At 40.0% G+C, this 21,876-nt stretch overlaps 1 protein-coding gene across 4 annotated transcripts in view; it reads left to right on the plus strand.

The window, feature by feature from the left end:
* The first annotated feature begins 13,509 nt into the window (after positions 1 to 13,509).
* Positions 13,510 to 21,876, plus strand: part of CPEB4 (cytoplasmic polyadenylation element binding protein 4) — a 70,652-nt gene continuing 62,285 nt past the window's right edge. For all 4 annotated transcript variants that reach the window (XM_068990388.1, XM_068990387.1, XM_068990389.1 and 1 more), the window contains exon 1: positions 13,510 to 14,664. In XM_068990388.1, the coding sequence (XP_068846489.1) occupies positions 13,540 to 14,664 (1,125 nt within the window). In that variant the 5' untranslated portion in view covers positions 13,510 to 13,539. The remainder of the gene's footprint in view (positions 14,665 to 21,876) is intronic.

Consider the following 21,876-nt stretch of genomic DNA (forward strand, 5'->3'; position numbering starts at 1 on the left):
TAGAGGACATTTTAAATTATTTCTATTAAGGATCTTCCAGAATGCCTTGGATTGGGGCTTAATTATCAGGATGTAGTTCTGAAGTGTCTCATCAGGTAGGATGTCACCGAAAGGTCTGCTGATGTATTCATTCACTAGCCTACCCATCACTATCTTCTGAGGATCCAGCATGGCCGCTGATACATAGTGCAGAGTCCATAAGCACCAGTTAGTCCTTTCCTCTGAATCACCACACCCTCAAGGGGCCTCAACCCAACACTCGATTCCTTTCCGCAGCTGCCAGTGCCCAGCTCATCTTTCCAGACAGTGCTCAAATATCCCCTTCTTGGAAACCCTCCCTGGAGCCCAGACTGAATATGGCAGCTTCTCTCTCATGTCCCCATGGCACCCTTATTTATTGACTTGTCATGCTTATTGCAATATGGAATTTAGTCACCTCATCCCTGTTACACTAGGTAGTCTCAGGATTTCAGTGGTGCATGACATTCAGGCATCACCTGATCAGTGTTTGTGGACTGTTGACAGGACAAGCCTGTATGCCTGGTAGTCTGTGGGCTTTGAAAGAGAGGGGGCCAAGTGTATGCAGCATTTTTCATATCAAGCTTAACAGCAAAAGGTTGTAAAAAATTAGATGGTGAAATTGACCCTTACCAGTGAATATGTTGATAAAAATGATGAATGGTGGGTAAGTAGGGTAAATCACAAACTCTTACACACACACAAATGTAGAACCATGTCATTCACCTCTTGGGAAAATGTTTATAAGTCTCCTCACATCAGTATTTCTCCATGAAATCTGGAAGTTTTCTTATGCAATTTATCTTTTAAAATACATCACATGGAGTGACAAATAGCAGCCAGAAAGCTGTTCAAATAGTTGGAGTATGGCAGCTTATTGTCATAAACCTCTGGGTAAGATCTCTACATTGAAAAGAAACATACGAAAGAAGACTGAAATAAATACATCAACATGTTAATAATGGCTGCACCAGTGAAGTTAGGGTGATGATGTGTAATGTTATTTTCTTCATCTCTTTACTCTTTTTTAAAAGCCTTTCAGATTATGTTATCATGTACACACATTCATTTTATGTCAGAAGCACAGAAACAACCAAAACCACTTCTAGCAATTAATGAAGTTTGTAAGAAGATAATTTTAAATAATTTGTGATGTGTGGACATCTATGACAGAAGATAGTTCCAAGAGGACTCACCTGAACTAACCTCTCAGATTAGACAGTCACTCATTCAGTATGAATCGGGTACCAGAGCCGAGCACCATGCTAGGGATGAGGGGATAAGGTGCAAGTTCAGGTACACTCCCCACCCTCACGAAGCTCACAGTTCTAGTGGGAACTGTAAACTCAGGCAGGAATGGGGGCCAGGCAGCAAGGAGAAAGAAGTGAAGCCCACCAGCAGACCCACTTCTAATATTTGCTAATATTTACAGGCCCTGGGGAAAAGTTTAAATGGAAGTCCACTTACCAGATAACTCAATACTTAAGTTAGAAATCAAGGTAACAAATTGAAGTAACTTCTAGCCTCCTCCTTTGACAAATGTACCTTTATAATGACCTGGAAGGCCAAGTTCAAATGTAGAATTCTCAGACTCCTCAGATTTCCTTACCTGAAGATGATGGAGAACACTGGTACCCATGCCAAAGGCCTCCCCAAGCCCGCTCAACACAGCGCGTCTGCTCTTCTCTTCTCAGGCCTGACTTCATGCGCCGCAGCTAGGAACTGTGTACAGGTGGATGGACCTGGGGACCTGTGCATTCAAGCTTCGGTCCCTTGCCTCTACCCAACTTAGTCTTGGCCACCTCTTGTGAGAAATAACTGAGGAAGAGATCTCTGCAGGCTCTGGAAGCAGGCTTGGGTCATGTGGGCAGGGAATCCCAGGTCTAGAAGGGGTAGTGCAGGGATCCCTTGGCTACATGGGGCCAAGGGCAGGGGCCCCGTGGGTGCGAGCCTTAGGGCAGCACCGCTGCCTTGGGAAGGTTGGGATTGTGTTGTGCTATAGAGCAAATGTCCCAACAGCAGCAGCTGTTCAATGCCAGCCCTAAAGTGCCATATGTGGGGAATGGATTCAGATGGCTGCCTCTTCCACTTTTTCAAAAGACAGAACACCAATCTGGGCTTTCTTATGAAACTGCCTAATTTTTACATTACCAAGTAATGATAATAATTTAAAAAAAAAAACACGAAAATCATTCTGCCGGTCAAATTAAAAATATCTGTGAGCCACTGTGACCGCTATGAAAGGAAAGAAAATTAAAATTCCATTCACAAGTTGCTTGACCACCATTTGGTTTTGAAAATGATATTCACCAATTCATTAATGTCACTTTAGCCCATAAGTAAATGATATGCTTCCATCAGCATATATATGCTTGAATTTCATGCACTTTCTGTTCCCCAGTAGAAATCTAATTTACCTGGTACCTCCTAGTACTGATGAATGTATGTCCCTTTGAGCTATCAGTAAAGGCCAGATTTTTGGACCTCTACATTGTTTTTTCCCTGACGCTGACTTTTATCATGTTATCCTCTGGCTTGCCATAATAGCCTGGGCATATACCTCTCACTGCACTTCCCTATACCACTGTCTATACACGTCTGTCACTTCAAGAGTTACCTCCATGTCCCTAGGGCCTATCACAGAGCCTGTCATATGGTACACACCTTGCACATTTGTTGGTTCTGGACTGAATTCATTGGTGGTTGGTTCTTTGTGATGACCCACATCTCCCCAATCACAAATGAATAACCATCACAGGTGACATTTCTTGGTTCCTTGCTATAGGTAGGCACCATGCTAAGAGCTTTACATGTATTATCTCATATAATCCTCTCAACTAATTAATTTTTCATCTCCTTTTTCCAGATACAGAAACTGTGGCTCAGAGAGATGAAAAAATAAACAGATTAAAAATTGAGTCCATTTACAAATGATGTTGGGTGAATAACAAATAAGATGGACATTCAGCTGACAAATGTCAGAAGTCAACTTGAACCAATCTTGCCTGATTTGAAACGAACTTTGTGCAGATGGATTGACCCTGGGACCTGCGCATTCAAGCTTTAGCCCCTACCCTTCTCCCAGCTTTGTCTTGGCCACCCCTTGGGCACAGGGTATCCTCCTTAGCAGTACTATTACTCAACCAGTAAGCCAGGCTTCCTTAAAAGTGCCACTGACCGTTCTCAAGATGTTTTTAGACAGCACAGAGGAACTCTTATTTCAATTACTAGGCATTTTTTGACTCAAATATGTATTTAGTGTGTGTTAGGAAAAAAAATAAATGACAGCATCTGTTTATGGCATGGTGTATTGATTTTTCTATTTACGTTAGTGATACAGGATTTTCCTTTTAAATTTATTAAGTTCTAAAAAAATTGAGTCCATTTACAAATGATGTTGGGTGAATAATAAGTAAGATGGCTCATATAACAATAAAGCAGAAATTATATGTCTGAGTTTATATAAAGACTAAAATTTGAAAAACACTGCCTCATAAACTGGCATAAATGGATGAAACACACACACACAATGAAACTAACTTTTAAGCTCACACCATGCACTTACAAGTTTGTAGAATGTTGCTTAAAAAACACATCCCAGAGCCTACCTAAGAGGACTCCAACTAGCCTCTAAAGTTCTAAATTTGAAGCGTGTTTATTTCTTTTTCCTCCTTCTATTTTTGGAATTTAAATAGCCAAATGGATGAAAAAAACTGCCTCTAAATAAAAAATGAGCTAGGGGCCTGGAGCTCTCCTCTGCCTCATTTCAACTCTGAGCAAATGGTGAATTACAACACCCCTGGACATAGTGGTTTCTAACTACCAAGCTGCCAGGCTTTTAAATAACAGCAGCACAGAAGCGCAGCCATAATGCTACCTATTTCCCTTGCTAAATTATTTATGCATTTATTATATTTCACATGGGCTGTTGAACCTGAAGGTACTTCTGTGGGGGCCAGGTCATTTCAAGAAACCCATTACTGAGAATCAACTCAGCTACATTAGAAACTGGCACATTCAGTTGTATGAGATATTGCTCGTTAATATTACATAATTACCGCCTCTGCTGTTGTTTTCAGGTGATAACTTTGTATATGTGTACATGTGTGTGTGTGTGTGCACTATTCAATGGCTTCTAGGCAATTTGCTTCATTAAGAAGCGGTTTAACACTAAGGTATATCAATAAAGACTAGCTTAATGCAATCATGGAACGGCACCTAAGATGACTCGGCCAAATGAAGCTATTACCCTGTATAATGTGCTTTACATGAGACTGAAATGGTTTACTAAGTTTATGAAAACCACCTGCCAGGATTTACAGTGATGGATTTTCTGTAAGATGAGCAGCATTTTAGAAGTTTTATGTCAACAGAAACTTGATGTACATTATTAGGAAATTTCCCAAATTTTCCAAGGCTTGTTGTTAAAGTTGACCTAACATTCATTACATTGAACTTTGTTATGACTCATATCAAGAAAAAAGAAAATCGATTAATTAAACCTTAATTCAACAAGCACTCATTAAAGGCCTACTGTGTGCTGAGCATAATGCCAGGCTCAGGGGATACAAAAGAGAGAAGTTCCTGACTTGGAAGAGCAACTCCAGTCGGTGTGATCTAGTCAATTACATAATATTCAGTTATGTGACCAAGTGTCTGTGCCAACCTAGGAGAAGATGCCCACCTCTGCTGGGGCAGGGAGGTGGGCTCAGGGAAGGAAGTGAGGCTGCTCGAGTCCAAGCTTCCCTGGTAGGTGTCTGCCTAAGGAAGTTGTGTGGTGAGCATAGGATACATTTGTTGATTCCTCCAGAAACTTTTCTACTCTTTTGCTAGGAGAATTCTGATTTTGTTTATTTCACATTGGGGTCCTTGGGTCTCAGGGAAGGTGAGCCCAGGTCTGGTCTAGATCAAAGCATGTGACCCCATCTTGAGCATAAATATATAACAGGAAGTATGCTTAGAGGGTCCTTGAGAAAGACCTTTCCTCCCTGATCAGAGGACAGCTCTTGACCAGAAATGCTCAGTTCTTCGAAGCCCTCTGTGTCTTGCTTCTGAATGCCATGGTGTGATGACTGGGGCTGTGGAAGACATCTCAAGACCCTGAAGGCAAGGGCAAGAACATCCAGAGATTCCAGCCTACAGCCTTGTCACACTTGACCAGCCAGCATCAGCAACTGCTCACCTCCAGACTTCTTCATGTGCAATGAAAATCACCTCTTCTTGCCAGTCTTACTCATACATTCTGTTACTTTCAGCAAATAGTATTCCTGACATTGTAAGTTCATGGAACCTCAGACTTTTCAGAATGGCTGGAACAGTGTTCTCAGAGTTGCAGGTGATGATGCTGAAATGTCCTGCAGGTACTAGTTCATCAAGTGCATGGGGTACCACCTTCAGGAATCTCGCAGTGCTTTTCAGACAATGGCTCCCTTCCCACCGGCGCACATGAGACGGTCGTAAACGGTACACAGACAAGACAGTATATAGTCTTGAATCACACAATGAGAAATTTAGTTCCTTTTACATTCTTTTTCAGTCCTTCACAAGTAAAGAAGACCTTTCCAGGTTGGGCTGGCGAGTCTTTAGGACCTTTCGCTAACCTTAGTAATCTTCCCTTTTAACAAAGAGAAAGTCTCAGACTTATGGCCTTTGATATATATACAGGATATAGGAGCAATTCAATACCATTATTTTGTTTTCATTGTTTTAAATGTGTTAATTTCCTTTTGATTATAGCATTTTGGGTGGCAAATCAAGTTGCCTAGACTGTATATTTCTTTGCTCTTTAAAGCCAGTTTATAAAAATGTTAAAGGAATGACAATGTAGGAACTACATCCATATGGCAACAACTGGAAGGCTGGGATGAAAAACACTGAAGTTTGAAGAACAGAATTGAATGCATCAGGAAGCTACTGAAAGTATTTAAGCAATAGAGTAAGGTCAGTAGACTATTTAGAAAAATCCAGTGAGCAAGGCCAGGTTTTAAACCTGGCTTCCGCAAAAAGAAAAAAGAAAAATCCTGGTGAGAAATAATCAGGTTTAAACCAAAGCAGAAGGTGGGGAGAAAAGGGAGATGTTGACGTAGCAAAATGAAGAAAACATGGGACCAACTATTAGCTGATGGAGAAGTAGAAGGAGGAGCTTAGAATGACTCCTAAGTTTGGCTGAGGCAACCCAGAGAATGAATCATGGCACCACTGAGTGAGCTAGAGAACACAGAAGAGCACCAGGGCTGGCGCAGTGGGGTGGGGTGGGGGAATGAAGTGAAGGGTTCAGTTGGTCACATTCATGGAAGGAGCTTGTTAAATTCAAATGGAGACGGCCTGTGGACCAGTGGCTCGCAAAGCGATTTCAAGACACCAACAGCATCAGCATCACCTGAAAACTCATTAGAAAGGCAGATTTGTGGCTTTACCCCAGAAAGAATAGGTATTTTACCCCCATACCTATTCAATCAGAAATTCTGATTTAACTTGTTTTCCAAGTGATTCTGATGCTTATTAAAATCTGAGGACCACTGAATAGAGGGTGGAGTTTTGAGTCAAAATACCTGGGCAAAATAACCTAGTTATTTTAGACAAGGCCCTCCCCTGGACCTGTTTCCTCAACTGCAGAATGAGGTCATTGACTTGGCTCTAAGACCAAAAGCAAGTCATGAAACCTCTCTGGGACTACATACCCAACCCCTGATATCTGCCTCCCTTGCTTCCTTGGTAATAAAATATCACTTTTTAACTTAACGCATACAGCATGAAATAAAAGACTATGTTTCCCAACCTCTTTTGCCATTAGCTGTGGCCATATGCCAAATTCTGCCCAGTGAGAAGAGAACGAAAGTGATGTGTATGTCTTTTGAAAAGAGAAGCATTGTGTCGTTCTTCCTTTTTCCTTTGGTCTGGAATACACATGTGATGGCGGAAGCTTATCAACTATCTTATATCCCAGGCAGAAGTTAAATTCCAAGGAGGGAAGAGCAATGAAATAAAAGGAATGCTGGTTCTGATGATTTCTTAAAACTACCTCACCAGCCCTATTATTGACTCTTGCAAACTTCTTTTATGTGAGAAAGGCACTTTTTGTGTTAATTATTCTTCATTTGGATTTTCTGTGCTCTTACATTATTATGAGAAAATCTTTTGTACTTTATAACTTCATGAGAAAATACTATGAAAAAACTTAATCAGAACATTGTTGGGGCAGGACCTGAGAATCTGCATTTGATGGGCTCCTATGGGGACTGATTATACTTTAAGGTTGGATGATTACGAATCTGGCTTCCCTTCCCAGGTGGTGCAGTGGTAAAGAATCCACTTGCCAATGCAGGAGACACAAGAGATGTGGGTTCAATCCTGGAGTCAGGAAGATCCCCTGGAGAGGAAATGGCAACCTACTCCAGTGTTCTTGCCTGGAAAATTCCATGAACAGAGGAGCCTGGTGGGCTGCAGACCACAGGGTTGCAAAGAGTTGGACATGATTAAGCAGGCACAACATAGAAATATACATACATATATATACACTCCAAGAATAGAGAATCAAGAAATTTGGACATAAAAGGGCCATCTTTAGTGTTTTTTTAAACTATATATTAATAGATGACTTTCTTTGAAACTTTATTGCTTACCAGTTCCAATATGAAATTTCTTTGGTAGTAAATATTCTGGCTGAAAGGAAATAGTCAAACTGGACCAGTGCCTGTGGGGTCAAGGCTATACTGGGACTACAATTTTGGTCTCTAACTCCTAGATCTCTGACCTCTGGACTCTGCAGATTCTCTGCAAGCTCCAAAAAGCTTTTTCCAGCATTGCAGGTGAAAATCCCCTAGTCTAGCCACAGCGTGTGAGATGGCAGCAGTTCGGCTGCCTGGCTGTGGTTTTAATACAGGGAAGTGAAGTGTGTCCAATCAAAACGGCCAGGGGTAATCTAGGTCAACTGCCCATCCACATAGGTGACTGGAGCCACAAGAGAATCCAAGTCATTCCATGTGATACAAGTCACAGTTTGGAAGGTCAACCTCACCTAAATCTTTGCCAGGATTTGGTGATTTCAAGTGAAGCCTGTCTCTGTCCTAGACCTTTCCAAATCTTTTATTCAGTAACAGTGCACTGGAAGAACTGGCTTCATCAGTCACCACCACAATGGGTTGTTAACTATGGACTTCATATTAATGATAATATCAGAAATGGGAAAGTAGGAAAAAAAATAGTATTTAAAACGCAGAGGGCTTGTGCAGGTTATAAAATAAACAAAAGGAGAAAATGTAACCTAGCAATTAACTGCAAAAAAAAAATTGGTGCTTTCCAAGTAAATATCCCCACTTTCCAAAACTGAAACAAGGTGAAGATCAGAGGTGAGTTTAATAAAATCTGCTTTCAGGACCTGGTTCTATTTCTGTCCAGGCTGCCTTCTGGTAGTGAGCTTCTACTCTTGGAAAAGAGGATATTCCACAAGTAATTTCATCTTTTGCTCTTCCCCTAACTTCACAGGACCTGCTTTGGAATGTATATTTTTGTTTCAGTAACATATATATTCCTCTACTATGTTAGAATGCTTATTAATGCTGCTAGGCAAAATAACTGCTAGGTATAAATCTCTTAGGGGATTGGACCATATACTTGCCCGGACTTGTCTTCTCATTACAGCTCCCCACCCAGGACAACACCAAGGACACCGTGTCCTTCAGTTCCATTACAGAACTGGGCCACCAAATCTAAAAAGATCAATACGTGATGAGCACGTGTTCATGTAATATATGGTAGTATCTGTTGGCCTTGTGTATGTGTCATATTTCCATAACGTGCCTTGGTGTCTCATGGAAATAAACCAAAACAGACTGCATTGTGCAACTCCAGGGGAGTGGCATTCACATCACAGTCTGTGCTGCCTTATAAAGTTGCACAGTGTACAACCTAGGCAACCTTGGGTGGTGGCTCTGATTGCTAGTCATCAGACAGGCCCTGGAGGAGCTTGGGTGTGTGCTGTTGGGAGAAGACCATGTCTGCTTCAAGGGCAGTGGTGGAAGACATTAGCTAGCATGGGGCAGAGTTCATCACACTGTGTGATTATGGGGTGGGGTTTATACCACTTGTCAGGTTTAAAAGAGGCTGGTGAAGGAAATATTAGGGGGGCTCTGAGTTTGGGTCTGGTTGACCTCAAACCCCAAAGGGGGCTGGGCCAGCAGAGTCCATTCACTAGCCTACAACTTCTTGGAAAGTGTGTCAGCTCTCAATGGACAGGAAGGGAGATTTTTTTTTTTTAAGGTTTAATAAAAAATAATCTGGTAGCTCCTTAATGTCCAGGGATAGCTCCCTTTCTCTGCAACCTGAAAGCTTCCCAGTGAGCATGTTTCATGGGAGGGGCTCTCTTCTGCTAACAGAGTTTTCAAGCCAGCGCTCATCTGCAACTGTTGATCTCTTTGGAAATCCTAAATAGAGCTGCTGAATTGTTGTCATGGTTACCTGGGGCAGTTTCTGAGCCATTATGTTCTCAAGGAAGGCAGTTCTGAGCTCGGTATCCTGGGTTTCTGAGTAGTCAACTGACTCAAGAGAATTGTTTCCCTCTCCCTTCTCCCATGCTCTTAATTGCTACCCAGAAGTCTGATGTCTCCAGAGATCATCTTAGCTTCAGACCCAGCCCAAACCCTGATTTAGCTTTAAAAGATCAGGCTGACCAACCAGCATCCTGACTATGGCGCTGGTGTGCCTCCTCCCTCTACAAAGTGACCTAAGTTTCTAGATTCACTCATGCATGCAGTTTCTGGGAAAAAGACACTAGTGAAGTAGCTCTCTATGCTTAATATGTCAATAAGGAACTGACATTTTTGAAAACCTCCTATGAACCCAGCACTTTACTGTAATTTACTACCTTCTAGCCAGGGAGGAACTATCATTCAGATTTTATTGATAAGGAATCAGGGGATTGTAGGGGTGATTCCTGCCCAGAGCTCTACAATTAGGCAGTAGAAGATCTGGGATTCAAATAAACCAGTTTGGTTCTAAAGATACCCCTCTTTTCTTCAAGCATGGCAGCTATTTCAGCCACTAAGAATTGGCAGCCCCCAAAGACTCTCAACCATCTACTGAATATTAAACATTCATTCATTCATTCAATAAACATATTCTGAGTCCACTCTGTGCCAAATCCTCTGAAGGCCACTAGCGACACACAGATAAATCAAACAAAATCTCTGCCTGTGGAAAAAAAAAAAACAAACCTAACTGACAACCAGAAGTAACTAAATGAGGAGAATCTACAAGATGCTACACAAAGGAGAGTCAGGGAAACCATTCTGGAGGAAAGGACACCTAATTGAACCACCTCAGTCTCAAGGTATGGCCAGTTATGGGGAATAAACAGCAGAATAAGACCCAATCCCTAACACTCAAGGAACTCAAAGCAGAGTTACAAAGACTCATGTTCAGGACATAAGACAATAAATAAATAAATAAAATCACTGATTAAGATCCCAAACAGGTGTTCTACATGGAATATGGGAGGATTGATAAGCTAAGGCAGCAGAAATTGGGGCCACTGAGGAAAGGCTAGGTAAAGGAAGTGGAAGTCATTTCCTTTCATGAGATCTCTCTTAAAAGTCTGTGATCTCTCCTTTTTACTCCCTACTTTTTGCCATAGTCACTTGTGGATCTACTCTGATTTCTTCATTTTTCATTTTTTACTAAAAGAAGATACTCACTATTCAGCATCTTTAGAACCTTTGCTGAGAGCAAGGCGTTAATTTAGGTCCTGATGGTGGTCATGTACAAAGACAAGGAACCCTTGAATAGCAAATGAATAACCCAAATGATGACAGCTTGAGAGATGTTAGCCCCAAACCAAATGGCAGACCTGAAAAAAGGATTCAGGAAGAATATCACTGTAGTTTGTTTGTTCACTCTTTTTTTTTCAGCATCCATTCGCTAATGATTCCTATCTATCAATACAACGTCCTCTCCTCAAAAAGCCCACAGGTGACCACAGGTCCAGGAGACAGGCAACCATTACAATAGAGGGTGACAAGCATGAGAAATATACTGGGCCATGGACATCCATTTAAGAGGGATTTCAGAAGACAGAGTTGGTAGCTTTTGAACCGATTCCTAAAACTAAATTAGAGTTTACCAGGTGGAGGAGAGAGGAAATGGAAGGTAAAAAGGAACTGAGATTATATTTGGAGCAGCTTGTTGTGGGGCGTTTGGAGGAGATGAGATGTTAAGATATACTGCCCCCAGAGTGCAAAACCCTTGAATATGAGGATAAAAAGTTTGGTCTTTTTCAAGGAGGTGGTGGGCAGTCGTAGAGAGAGCAGAACAGGTGAGGATCCTGGTTAAGATTCTTCATTTTGGAAATGTGCCCCTAATAAGCGGGTAGGGTTCATTAGAGCGGATGGGGATAAGGAGGGCTCGGCCACGGACGCCGCAGCTGTATCTTTGTGCCTGAAACACTGCACCGGACGGGAGCCTAAACCAAACAGGAGGAGTGGGGGTGGGGGGATGGAAGGTGAAGGGAGAGTCCCGTGTAAGATCCACTTTCAGGACAAGCACATACGCAATTCTAGACACCTTACAGCAGCTGGTAAAACCCGCCTCCTCTTCCAGATCCCTCCGGGGCGGAGCTCGAGCCAAAGCACGAGATGCCTGGGGAACCATGTTTACTCTGGGCAGTCCTCCCGATCATCCGCGGTTTCATGGGTAGCCAATCCGATCGCCTACTCCTGGACTCTTTTCCACAGTGCTAGGAAAATCCGTTTTCTTCCGCGCGCCCCTGTACGCTCCTCCTGCAGAGCGTAGTTAAGCGAAATAAACAGCGCAGTAGTCCTTTGCCCACACTAAAGATGGCGACTCGCTGGGTTCCCTCTGGGTAGTAGAGCGAGTTCCAGGCTCCAGGCCTCACTGGGCGAGGCGCAGACGGAAGGGGCGTCTCTCGACGTAACTTTTCGACCTTCCTGGGAGGGCACCTGGGTTGTGGGCGTGGCCTTATCTGAATTCTAGCAGCTTATTGGCCTTTAGGCAGGTGGGCGGGGTGTCTGGCCTACCCCACCCCTCCCTTCTCGAACCGGAAGTGTCTCTCGGTCTTTCCAGCTGGTTGTCATTTCACTCGGCTAAGTCCTGAGGAGAAGGACTCAGCCGCGGCTGCTGGACCCGGGCACCGGGAGGCGGCGGCGGCGGCGGCAGCGGCAGCAGCAGCGGCGGCGGAGGCGACAGCAGAAGAGGAAGAGGAGGAAGAAGGAGAGAAGAAGAGCCAGGCGGAGTTCGCAACTACGACGGCGGGGACTGCGGGACCGGGGTAAAGCGGCGGCGACGACGACGGCCCAGCAACCGTGAGGAGAAACAAAAGCCTTCTAAATTATAGTTTAAAAAAAATCTGGGGGCAAAAAGAGAGAGAGCAAAGGGGGGAGGCCCTTCTTTTTTAGAACAACTAAGCTAGTGGGGTTTTCTTTTTTTCCCTCTCCCTTCCCCCCCCCCAGCACCCCCCCAACCCCCCCCCCCGCACCCCCCCCCCCCGGCGGAGAATCGAACTGAGAGAACTGAACGAACCGCCCCTGGGTCCCATGAGGGAAAAAAACCCCGGAGCCGCAGAGAGGGGAAGAGGCCGAAACCGCAGGACCTTCCAGGTCGCCCCCTTGGTCCCCGCACCCCCGGGCCGCCAGCTCGTCCTCGTCGAGTCTCCCTAATCCATCCTGATCGCGACACCCCCACGAGGGAGAAACGGGTGTGTTTCCAAACCATTTCATGGGGGAGAGAAGGCCAGGGGGAGCCCAGGAACAGCGACCGCAGCAAGATCTGCACCCAGAGCTTCAGGAACAGCCCCAGAGGCCAAAACTGCACCCCGTGAAAGAGCAGAAACAGGATCAGGAAGAGCAGAAACCTCCCTGCAATCATCTTTCCATTAGTCAATGCTGATTTCCTCTCCCGCAACCAGGAATTTGCCCCCCACCCCAGATAACCTAATATAATCTATCTATATATAAATATATAATATATAATGTTCTTAAATTATTCCTGATTTTTTTTAACCAAGCTGCCAAGAAAAGAACCTATTCTCCTCTTAGCCCTATTCTAATTTTTATGTGAGTGAATCTAAACTGCTGAAGAAGACCATATGTGATTGTTAAATTATATATATATATATTTTTACTCCTCGCAATGCTTATTCTTCTACATCCATAGATGCTTGAGAAGCTGTGTTTTTGTCATTCATGTACGTTTTCCTTTGGAAAAAGAAAGCGCCTATTTTACTAACCAAAGACTTGATTTTTGCCCTCTGCGTTTTTATTCCCTCCTAGAAATAAGCCTAGTTGGATTCATGTCAGTGTTTTAAGATTGTTTTTTTTTTTTTTTTTAGTTTTTTTTTTCTTTCAGAGACCAGAATTCCAAATCTGAACTATTTAGGGTGATAAGCTGCATCTTTGAGCTAGCTAAAAATAAGACGTTTCAAACAAGCAACTTACATTTGGAGTAGAGGATACAAAGGCTTGAGATACCGGGTTGTTTTTTATCTTAAGATTCTGAGCCTAAAAATAATAAATGGGGGATTACGGGTTTGGAGTGCTAGTGCAAAGCAATACTGGGAATAAATCTGCTTTTCCAGTCAGATTCCATCCACATCTGCAGCCTCCACACCATCACCAAAATGCCACCCCCAGCCCTGCTGCTTTTATAAATAATAACACAGCTGCCAATGGCAGCAGTGCCGGGTCAGCTTGGCTCTTTCCTGCTCCGGCTACCCATAACATTCAGGATGAGATCTTGGGATCAGAAAAAGCAAAAAGTCAGCAACAGGAACCGCAAGATCCTTTGGAAAAGCAGCAGCTCTCCCCCAGTCCAGGTCAGGAAGCTGGAATATTGCCTGAAACTGAGAAGGCTAAATCTGAAGAAAATCAAGGGGACAATTCTTCAGAAAATGGCAATGGGAAGGAGAAAATAAGAATTGAATCACCAGTGTTGACAGGGTTTGATTATCAAGAAGCCACGGGGCTAGGTACTTCTACCCAACCCTTGACATCAAGCGCATCGTCTCTCACTGGTTTCAGTAACTGGTCAGCAGCGATAGCGCCTTCCTCCTCTACAATCATCAATGAAGATGCAAGTTTCTTTCACCAGGGAGGGGTCCCGGCTGCTTCGGCTAATAACGGTGCTCTGTTGTTTCAAAATTTCCCCCATCATGTCAGCCCTGGCTTCGGAGGCAGCTTCTCTCCTCAGATTGGGCCTCTCTCACAGCACCACCCTCATCACCCTCATTTCCAACATCATCACAGCCAGCATCAGCAGCAAAGGAGGTCTCCTGCCAGTCCCCATCCCCCACCTTTCACACATAGAAATGCTGCTTTTAACCAGCTGCCTCATTTGGCGAATAATCTTAACAAGCCCCCTTCTCCGTGGAGCAGCTACCAGAGTCCCTCTCCTACACCGTCTTCTTCCTGGAGCCCAGGAGGTGGTGGATATGGTGGCTGGGGAGGTTCCCAAGGCCGAGATCACCGTAGGGGGCTGAATGGAGGAATAACGCCCCTGAACTCCATCTCGCCTTTGAAGAAAAATTTTGCAAGCAATCATATTCAGCTCCAGAAGTATGCTCGCCCCAGCTCTGCCTTTGCTCCTAAATCCTGGATGGAAGATAGCTTGAACAGGGCTGACAACATTTTTCCTTTTCCGGTAAGATTATGTTCCATTAATAGATTAAGGTGAAATAAGGAAACGGCATGGTGTAATATCTATGTAACTAAGAGAGTTTGAATTGTCTGTATTCATATCAGAGCTCTTGGAAAAAGAGTTCATTGTTAAGACATTATTTTGGCAGGAGAGCAGTGTAATTTGGAATGAAATATTCAGCTGTTCTTTTTTTGTAATTTTCTAATTGTTATCTTTCCATAGATAACCATATAAATTAGCATAATTGTGAATACCAGGTAGCTAGTGATGTCATGATTATTAACTGCAGTACCTTTCTAGCCTGACAAGAAAATCGTGGTAGGTTTTTCCCTACTTACTTAGGTGAGAATAAATAATGTAGATATAAATATATTTCATTATGGAAACTGATTAGCATTTTCTGCCCATACGCATAACTATATACCCTCCCAAATTTGTTTTTCACCACTGTAAGGTAATGATTCGCTGAAAACCAACTACTGAAATATAGTTTTCTCCCTGATCATATTTTAAACCTGAAACCTCTCTGAACCATGCAGTCTGAAGAGTTTGCAGTTATCAATTTGGAAATTCCTATTAAACCTTTTTGCAAATTCTGGCTTGCCTTGTGTCAATAAGGACTGCCAGAGAAATGATGTAGATATTTTCTTGATCCCCAATTATTTTTGAATACTATGAAACTGTTGGTCTCAGAGTGACTCTTATGATGCCTTTTCACCCATTTGTTTATTTCCCAGTGTTAACACTAGGGGTGTAGATAATTAAACCATTCCTAAAAATAGGTCAAGACAAAGATTACTTGTCTTTTTTGCCACCAGTGTATTCTTATTCTCCAGCATCACATTGTTTGATGTTTTTGAATTAATGAGCAGCCAGTCTAGTTGATAGATATAAAGGGAATTTCAGAGTTAATTGAGCATCAGATGCCCTACTAAATTTGTTTCCTTTGGGGGTATGATCATTTATAAGTGTTTAGGAAATTTATATGGGTTATAAGCTAACACTGAATCAGTCCTCACAGTGAACCCCACGAGGTAAGTTCTGTTATCACCCCCATTTTAGAGATGAGAAAATCATGAGCATCAGCAAGATATAATAACTTGCCCGAGAGCACACAGCTGATGTACAAACTCTAGGCTAAAAAGCAAAGATTAAAACATACTTTGCTATATCTAAAGTTATTTTAGAGATCTTTCTAAAGGCTAAACAGATTTCAAAATAGTGATACTGTATCCAGATGTGATGTCAGCACAAGTAGAATTATTTGTTTTAATTAATAATTTGCTCAGAGGGAGGGAAGTTTGCTAAGAGAACCCTGTGTCATTCCCAGGAATTAAATATCTATTATCTAAGGATATAATAGGATATATCAAAATCTAACAGGTATAATAGTTAGGATGTATAAAAATATTTGGTGAAATCTGGTTTTGAATTTTTCTTAATACTTTTTTCACCCAGATTGAAAAAAGATGTTGGCTTTTGTTTTTAGGAAGGGTTTTTACTCAAACTGAAGAGAGCAATTTTCAAGCTTTAGTGATCAGGTAAAAGGCTGTTTAATACATTGGCAATTCCATGAAGTCTGTTTTTATTTTATTTATTTATTTATTTTTAAGATAAAGCTTACAGAGGTTTTGTCTTCCTAAAATCAGGAAACAGGACAACTAGAAAAAATCTGTAACTAGACACACAATAACCTTAAATAGCTTGTTCCTCCAAATTTCTTTTAAAAACACAGTAACATAAACAACAATAAAATTACTCTTAGCATCTATTGAAGTTTTGCTATTCATGAAGTCTGTTTTTAAAAAGTTGGTTTTGATAGTCTTTTGAACATAAATTTAAGGGAAGTTTAATGCAAAGGTAACTTTTGCAAATTATTCATATATTCCAAATTTTAAAAAAATCCAAGATGGCATTCTCAACATTTTAACTGGGTTAAGATTAGCTCACAATTGAAAATACTTTTCTTTTTTATTTTGCTACTAATCAAGTGACAGAATGGATTTATGTGACTGCATAGTTTGTTTTCCATTCTCAGTTTACTGACTTTTGATAAAGATTTGCTTTGAGAAATTAATTTTAAAAAGTGACTAAATTATATGTATATGCACATTATTAATATTTTTATGGGGCTGATGAGATGTGTTTAACGTGAAATTTTTTCAGTCAGATAATTTCTTAAGAGATTAAGCTGATGTATGAAATAATAATGTAGTAGACTAAGATTGATACTAAAAGATATTGTTAGAAACCAGCTCTTCCCTTAGAATTGTTGTCTGCTATGCTGAGGGTGGAAAAAAGGAAGAGTCAATATACCTGGTTCAAATATGGTAGGATTAGAAACTAAGCTGTAGATTTCTGTTTACCATCCCCACCATTTTTAGGAGAATGTGTGTATTTCTGTGTGTGAGAGAAGAGAAGAGAGAGAGGTTGGGAGGTGGGGAGCTGAGAGAACAGTGATTTGAAAGTCACAATAAATATAAGTGATATGAAAAAATTCCTAATTGAGTTTTGAAAATATAAGAAATTAGTAAACTGAGTACCTTGGTGCTTACTCAAATGAGTGCAGAGGTGTGTATGTGTGTGTGTTTAAAGAATTATTCTTTAGAAAAAATTTTTGGCCAAAAAAAATGCCATTTTGAGTTGATATGGATTACTTAGTTAAATTTGATATGAAAACATTTGAAGGAACATTTATTTGACTGGGAGGTCAGATACCTAGTTTGCGGTCTTTGCCCTATCAAAGTCATAGCATCTGGGGGCCTCAATTTCTTCATAAAATTGGCATGGGGGGTGACCTAGGTGATTTCTAAGTTCCTTATGACCCTAAAGCAAGCTACTGTGAAATTTAAACTGCTGCAATCACAGTCCATACTTTTTTCTAAACACTGCTATCTTATTAAACTTTATTAACTTAAACTAATAATTTTAGGAAAGATGTTTTAGACATTAGTAATTCAATTTCAGTCGCTATTAAAAAGAATTCCTCAGTTGTTATAGAGAGATCTTAAAATTTACCACAGAAATTACAGGATAGAATTTACATGGTTATATTATAATATTGGTATTCAAAGTCTAGCATGTTTTAATTATTATATTAATTAAATTATTATATTAATTATCATATTAAAAGGAAATAACTTACCTGAAATGTAACTAATACTGGGCAATGTTTATTTTAGTTTGAAGTGAATCAGAGTGGTTTTTACATTTGTTTAATAGAGGTTTGGGCACAGACAGTGAATTAAAATTCATTATGACATTTTAAATTAATTTTTGGGGGCCAGTCTTAATCTTCTCTTTTATCCATGTTTATGAAACCAGGAGCAAAGATTGAAAATATTGAATTATCTTCTAAATAAGTGATATGACAGGCATTATATCTTAGCATTTTCTTTGTATTAGTATATGTGCCGCCGAATTCTCATTACGTGAATTCAGATAACATGCCTCAAATCCAGTTTTCAGATAACTAATGTATATTTAATAATTGCATACTTATGATAATGTTTTTACATGTATTCATTTCACTCAATAATCCTATGAAGTAAATATTATTGTTATTATTACTATTCACACATGAGATTAGGCTTTTAACCATTATACTACAGTATCTTTTCACATAGACATGATGCAGATGAGGAGTTGGGGGGTGGGGGTAAGAAATGCCTGCCAGAAGCGTGTAGGTAAGAAGAAAATTTTTACAGTGAATAATTGATATCTGATGATCAAAAGCTAATTATAAAGTTTTGAAAGTGGAAAGTAGTAGAATATATTTGTCAACTTCAAAAGATTAAACTTAGATAATAGCCCTCAAATCAACGTTTTTTTTTTTGTTTTGTTTTGTTTTTAGTACATGCTAGATATCAGACACTGAGGTAGGTGCTTTCACATTTGTTATCTCACTTCCTATATAGGACTTTTCAACCCTATGAGGTTTAGTTTTATTGTCTTAATTTCAAAATGAAAAAACAAGGTCCATATCTTGTGAGTAAAGGCATGAGTTGACCCTTACTTCAGGAGGAAAAGAATCCTACCTGTCCTCCTGAACACATCATGTAATCCTGATGTCCAAACCAAATAATGTATTGGGGCATCTGCCAATAATTATATTTGAATATAGCACGTTTTGGGAGGGGTGCCTAGATTTTCTGTAATGAGAATTGTGTGCTATAGATTCTAGTATTCTGTTATATTCAGCTCAGTTACACCCCCATCTCTGTTAGCTAAGAACCAAGAAGTGGCCAAAAAAGAAAAAGAAAACAAAACAGAAGAGGGGAGACAAAATCTGTCGCAAAGATGATCTTAAAACTGGATAGTTAGGGAAACATTTTAGGATTTAGAGTCTATTTGCTTTGGTCACCATGGATTTGTTAAGTTGTCTTAACCAGGCAAAATAATTCATGTCACTTTAATAACTCTCCTTGTGTTGTCAGTTTATCGATCTACAAAATTCTGCATGGCATCTTATATTTGAAAACAGAAAGTTACTGCATTGCTTTGTCCAAAAGTCATGGTGAATTATTAAAATTATCTAAAGTGCAACTTTATTACATTTTTTTTTCATGTAGTCCCAAGAGAGATCTTTGCATAGGAAACATTTTCTTTGACTTATTATATTTATTTATATTAGAAGAGGGGAAACTCATTATTTTTAACTGTAAAGCATCAGTTGGATGGTTCTGGCTCCAGCAGAATTGATATATTGGGGAAACTTTGGGAAAAATCTATCAGATGCAATTTTACTTCTTTTTATAGAAAGCCTTTTAACTAGGTTTAATTGCTTTTATGATGAAATCAAAACTTGGGCAGGGTAGTTTTGAAAATTTTTATTTTCTGTTGTGTCTTCAGAAAAACCATGGAATATGATCAACATACTGTTCAACATCTTTCAGGAAATGCCTGTTTATTTCAAGCCTAGTGAATGTGGTTGTGTTGCTAGTTGCAATTGGAAGGATGCTGTTAGTTTATGAGTTTATGCTTTTGAGAATAGTTTTTGTTGGTATTCATAAGAAAGAAATGGAAAAGTAGGCTTAAAGTTAACATATGCCTGTTTTGAATTTTGCAGTCTAAATTTATTTTCCGTATGACTTTTCTCTCTAGCTATGAGGAAAATAAGCTTGAAGCACCAGTATCACATTTTTTTCAGCACTACATTGTACTTTAGTTTTTGGTCCCAACATAGATAATATATATAATGCATTTCTCAGGGAGCTTGTAACATGAGCATTCATTTTCATTTTTCCTGACAGAAGTCATTTTATATTGTTCAAAGAAAATCGTTCTTGCAGAAATTAAAGTGTATTTTTGCCATGATAAATTTATAGTAATATATAATTTTTAGAAGGAGTTTATAATATACTTTATAATATTAGAAGGAGTTCAACTTTCAAGTTTTTAGAAAATTCTTAGTATATGGAAATATATAGATATAGATCCTATTTTTAATCAGTATTTGAAAATGATACTTGGATAATTACTGAGAAAGGCCATTGTGTGAGGCCAAAAATACAGTATACTGAAGCACAGGTCCTGGATCCAAACAGACTTAAATTTGACTCTGATCTCTATTTAGCTTGACCTTGAACAAGTCACTTAAACTTGGGAAGACAGTACCTCATCAAGATATTAGTACCTATAAGTGAAGGGTTATTGTGAGGTACTTTATGTGGCCATATTAAGTAGCTTAGATTTTTTTGTTTAATTTAAAATAAAATTAAAATCTTTAATATTGAGTACAATCTTGAAATTAAAGTAATCACAAAAAGCTTTGGTATCTGTGACAGATATTTGAGCAGTTCTTAATGTTGTATCTTATCATATATTCTACATTTCTCAGAATCGTCTTTTTTTTTTTTTCTTTTTCTTTTTGGCCATGCCACCTGGCATGCAAGAACTTCGTTCCCTGACCAGGGATCGAACCCTGCCTCCTACAATGGAAGGGAAGAGTCCTAACTACTGAACTGTCAGGAAATTTCATCAGAATACTCATTTTAAATAAGCTAGGTGCAACCCAGGACAGATAAGACATTTAGCAGAATTATCAGTTTCCTTGAAGAATTTAAATTGTTTATATACCTAAACTTTTATTAGCAATAGCAGTCTGCATTTTTCAGTAGTCTAAAAGATTTTGCCTATTTTTAAGAAATTTACAACATTTGATTGTTTTTGTATACATTAAAGGAGACTGTACTTTGATGGGGTTGGTTAAGGGACAGGAAAGGTATCAGATTTAATTGGATATGTTTAAACTTTTATCCTGGAATTAAGTTTTTTTTAATATATATTTTAATTAATTTGTATAATGGGCTTCCCTGGTGGCTCAGCTGGTGAAGAATCTGCCTGCGATGTGGGAGACCTGGGTTTAATCCCTGGGTTGGGAAAATATCCTAGAGGAGGGAAAGGCTATCCACTCCAGTATTCTGGCCTGGAAAATTCCACGGAGTGTATAGCCCATGGGGTCACAAAGTGTTGGATGCAACTGAGCGAATATAACACATTTATTGAGAACTTTCTGTGTTATGAGCTAGGCACAGGTCTGGATATCTCATAAAAATGGTTTTGATTTGATTTGTAATTATTTCTGATCTGTTCTAATCCTTCAGTTCAGTTCAGTCGCTCAGTTGTCTCTGACTCTTTGCGACCCCGTGAACCGCAGCACACCAGGCCTCCCTGTCCATCACCAACTCCTGGAGTTCACCCAAACCCATGTCCATCGAGTCGGTGATGCCATCCAACCACCTCATCCTCTGTCGTCCCCTTCTCCTCCTGCCTTCAATCTCATTATAAAAATGTTAACAACTAGCCCAGTAGTTATATTTCATCTTAATCCATGAGTTGTTTAAACTTTAAGGAAAACTAACAGGTTAAGCTTTAGGTATAACAGAAACAATGTATAAATGACATTTTAAAATATTTTATTAATGGTTACATTTATAAATATACACATACACATGTGCTTTTTAAAAATTCTGTGACAAAATGGTACCACAAAAGGCAAACTTTAACCTGTAAGTCACAGAATTCAGGTCTCATTATATGTCAAGGACCACTTACAGGTCCTTTCTCGTGTTTGTAAACTGAATTTTTTAAGTCTTAAGCTAAACATGTATTTTTCATATTGTAGAATATTTAGATTGGGTAGTTACTGTTTGCTGAATAGTTGCCAGGTATATCCCAATCAGGCTTTCCTGGTGGCTCAGTCAGTAAAGAAAC

Source organism: Capricornis sumatraensis, chromosome 18 (assembly GCF_032405125.1).
Source record: "Capricornis sumatraensis isolate serow.1 chromosome 18, serow.2, whole genome shotgun sequence".
NCBI classification, from domain to species: domain Eukaryota; kingdom Metazoa; phylum Chordata; class Mammalia; order Artiodactyla; family Bovidae; genus Capricornis; species Capricornis sumatraensis.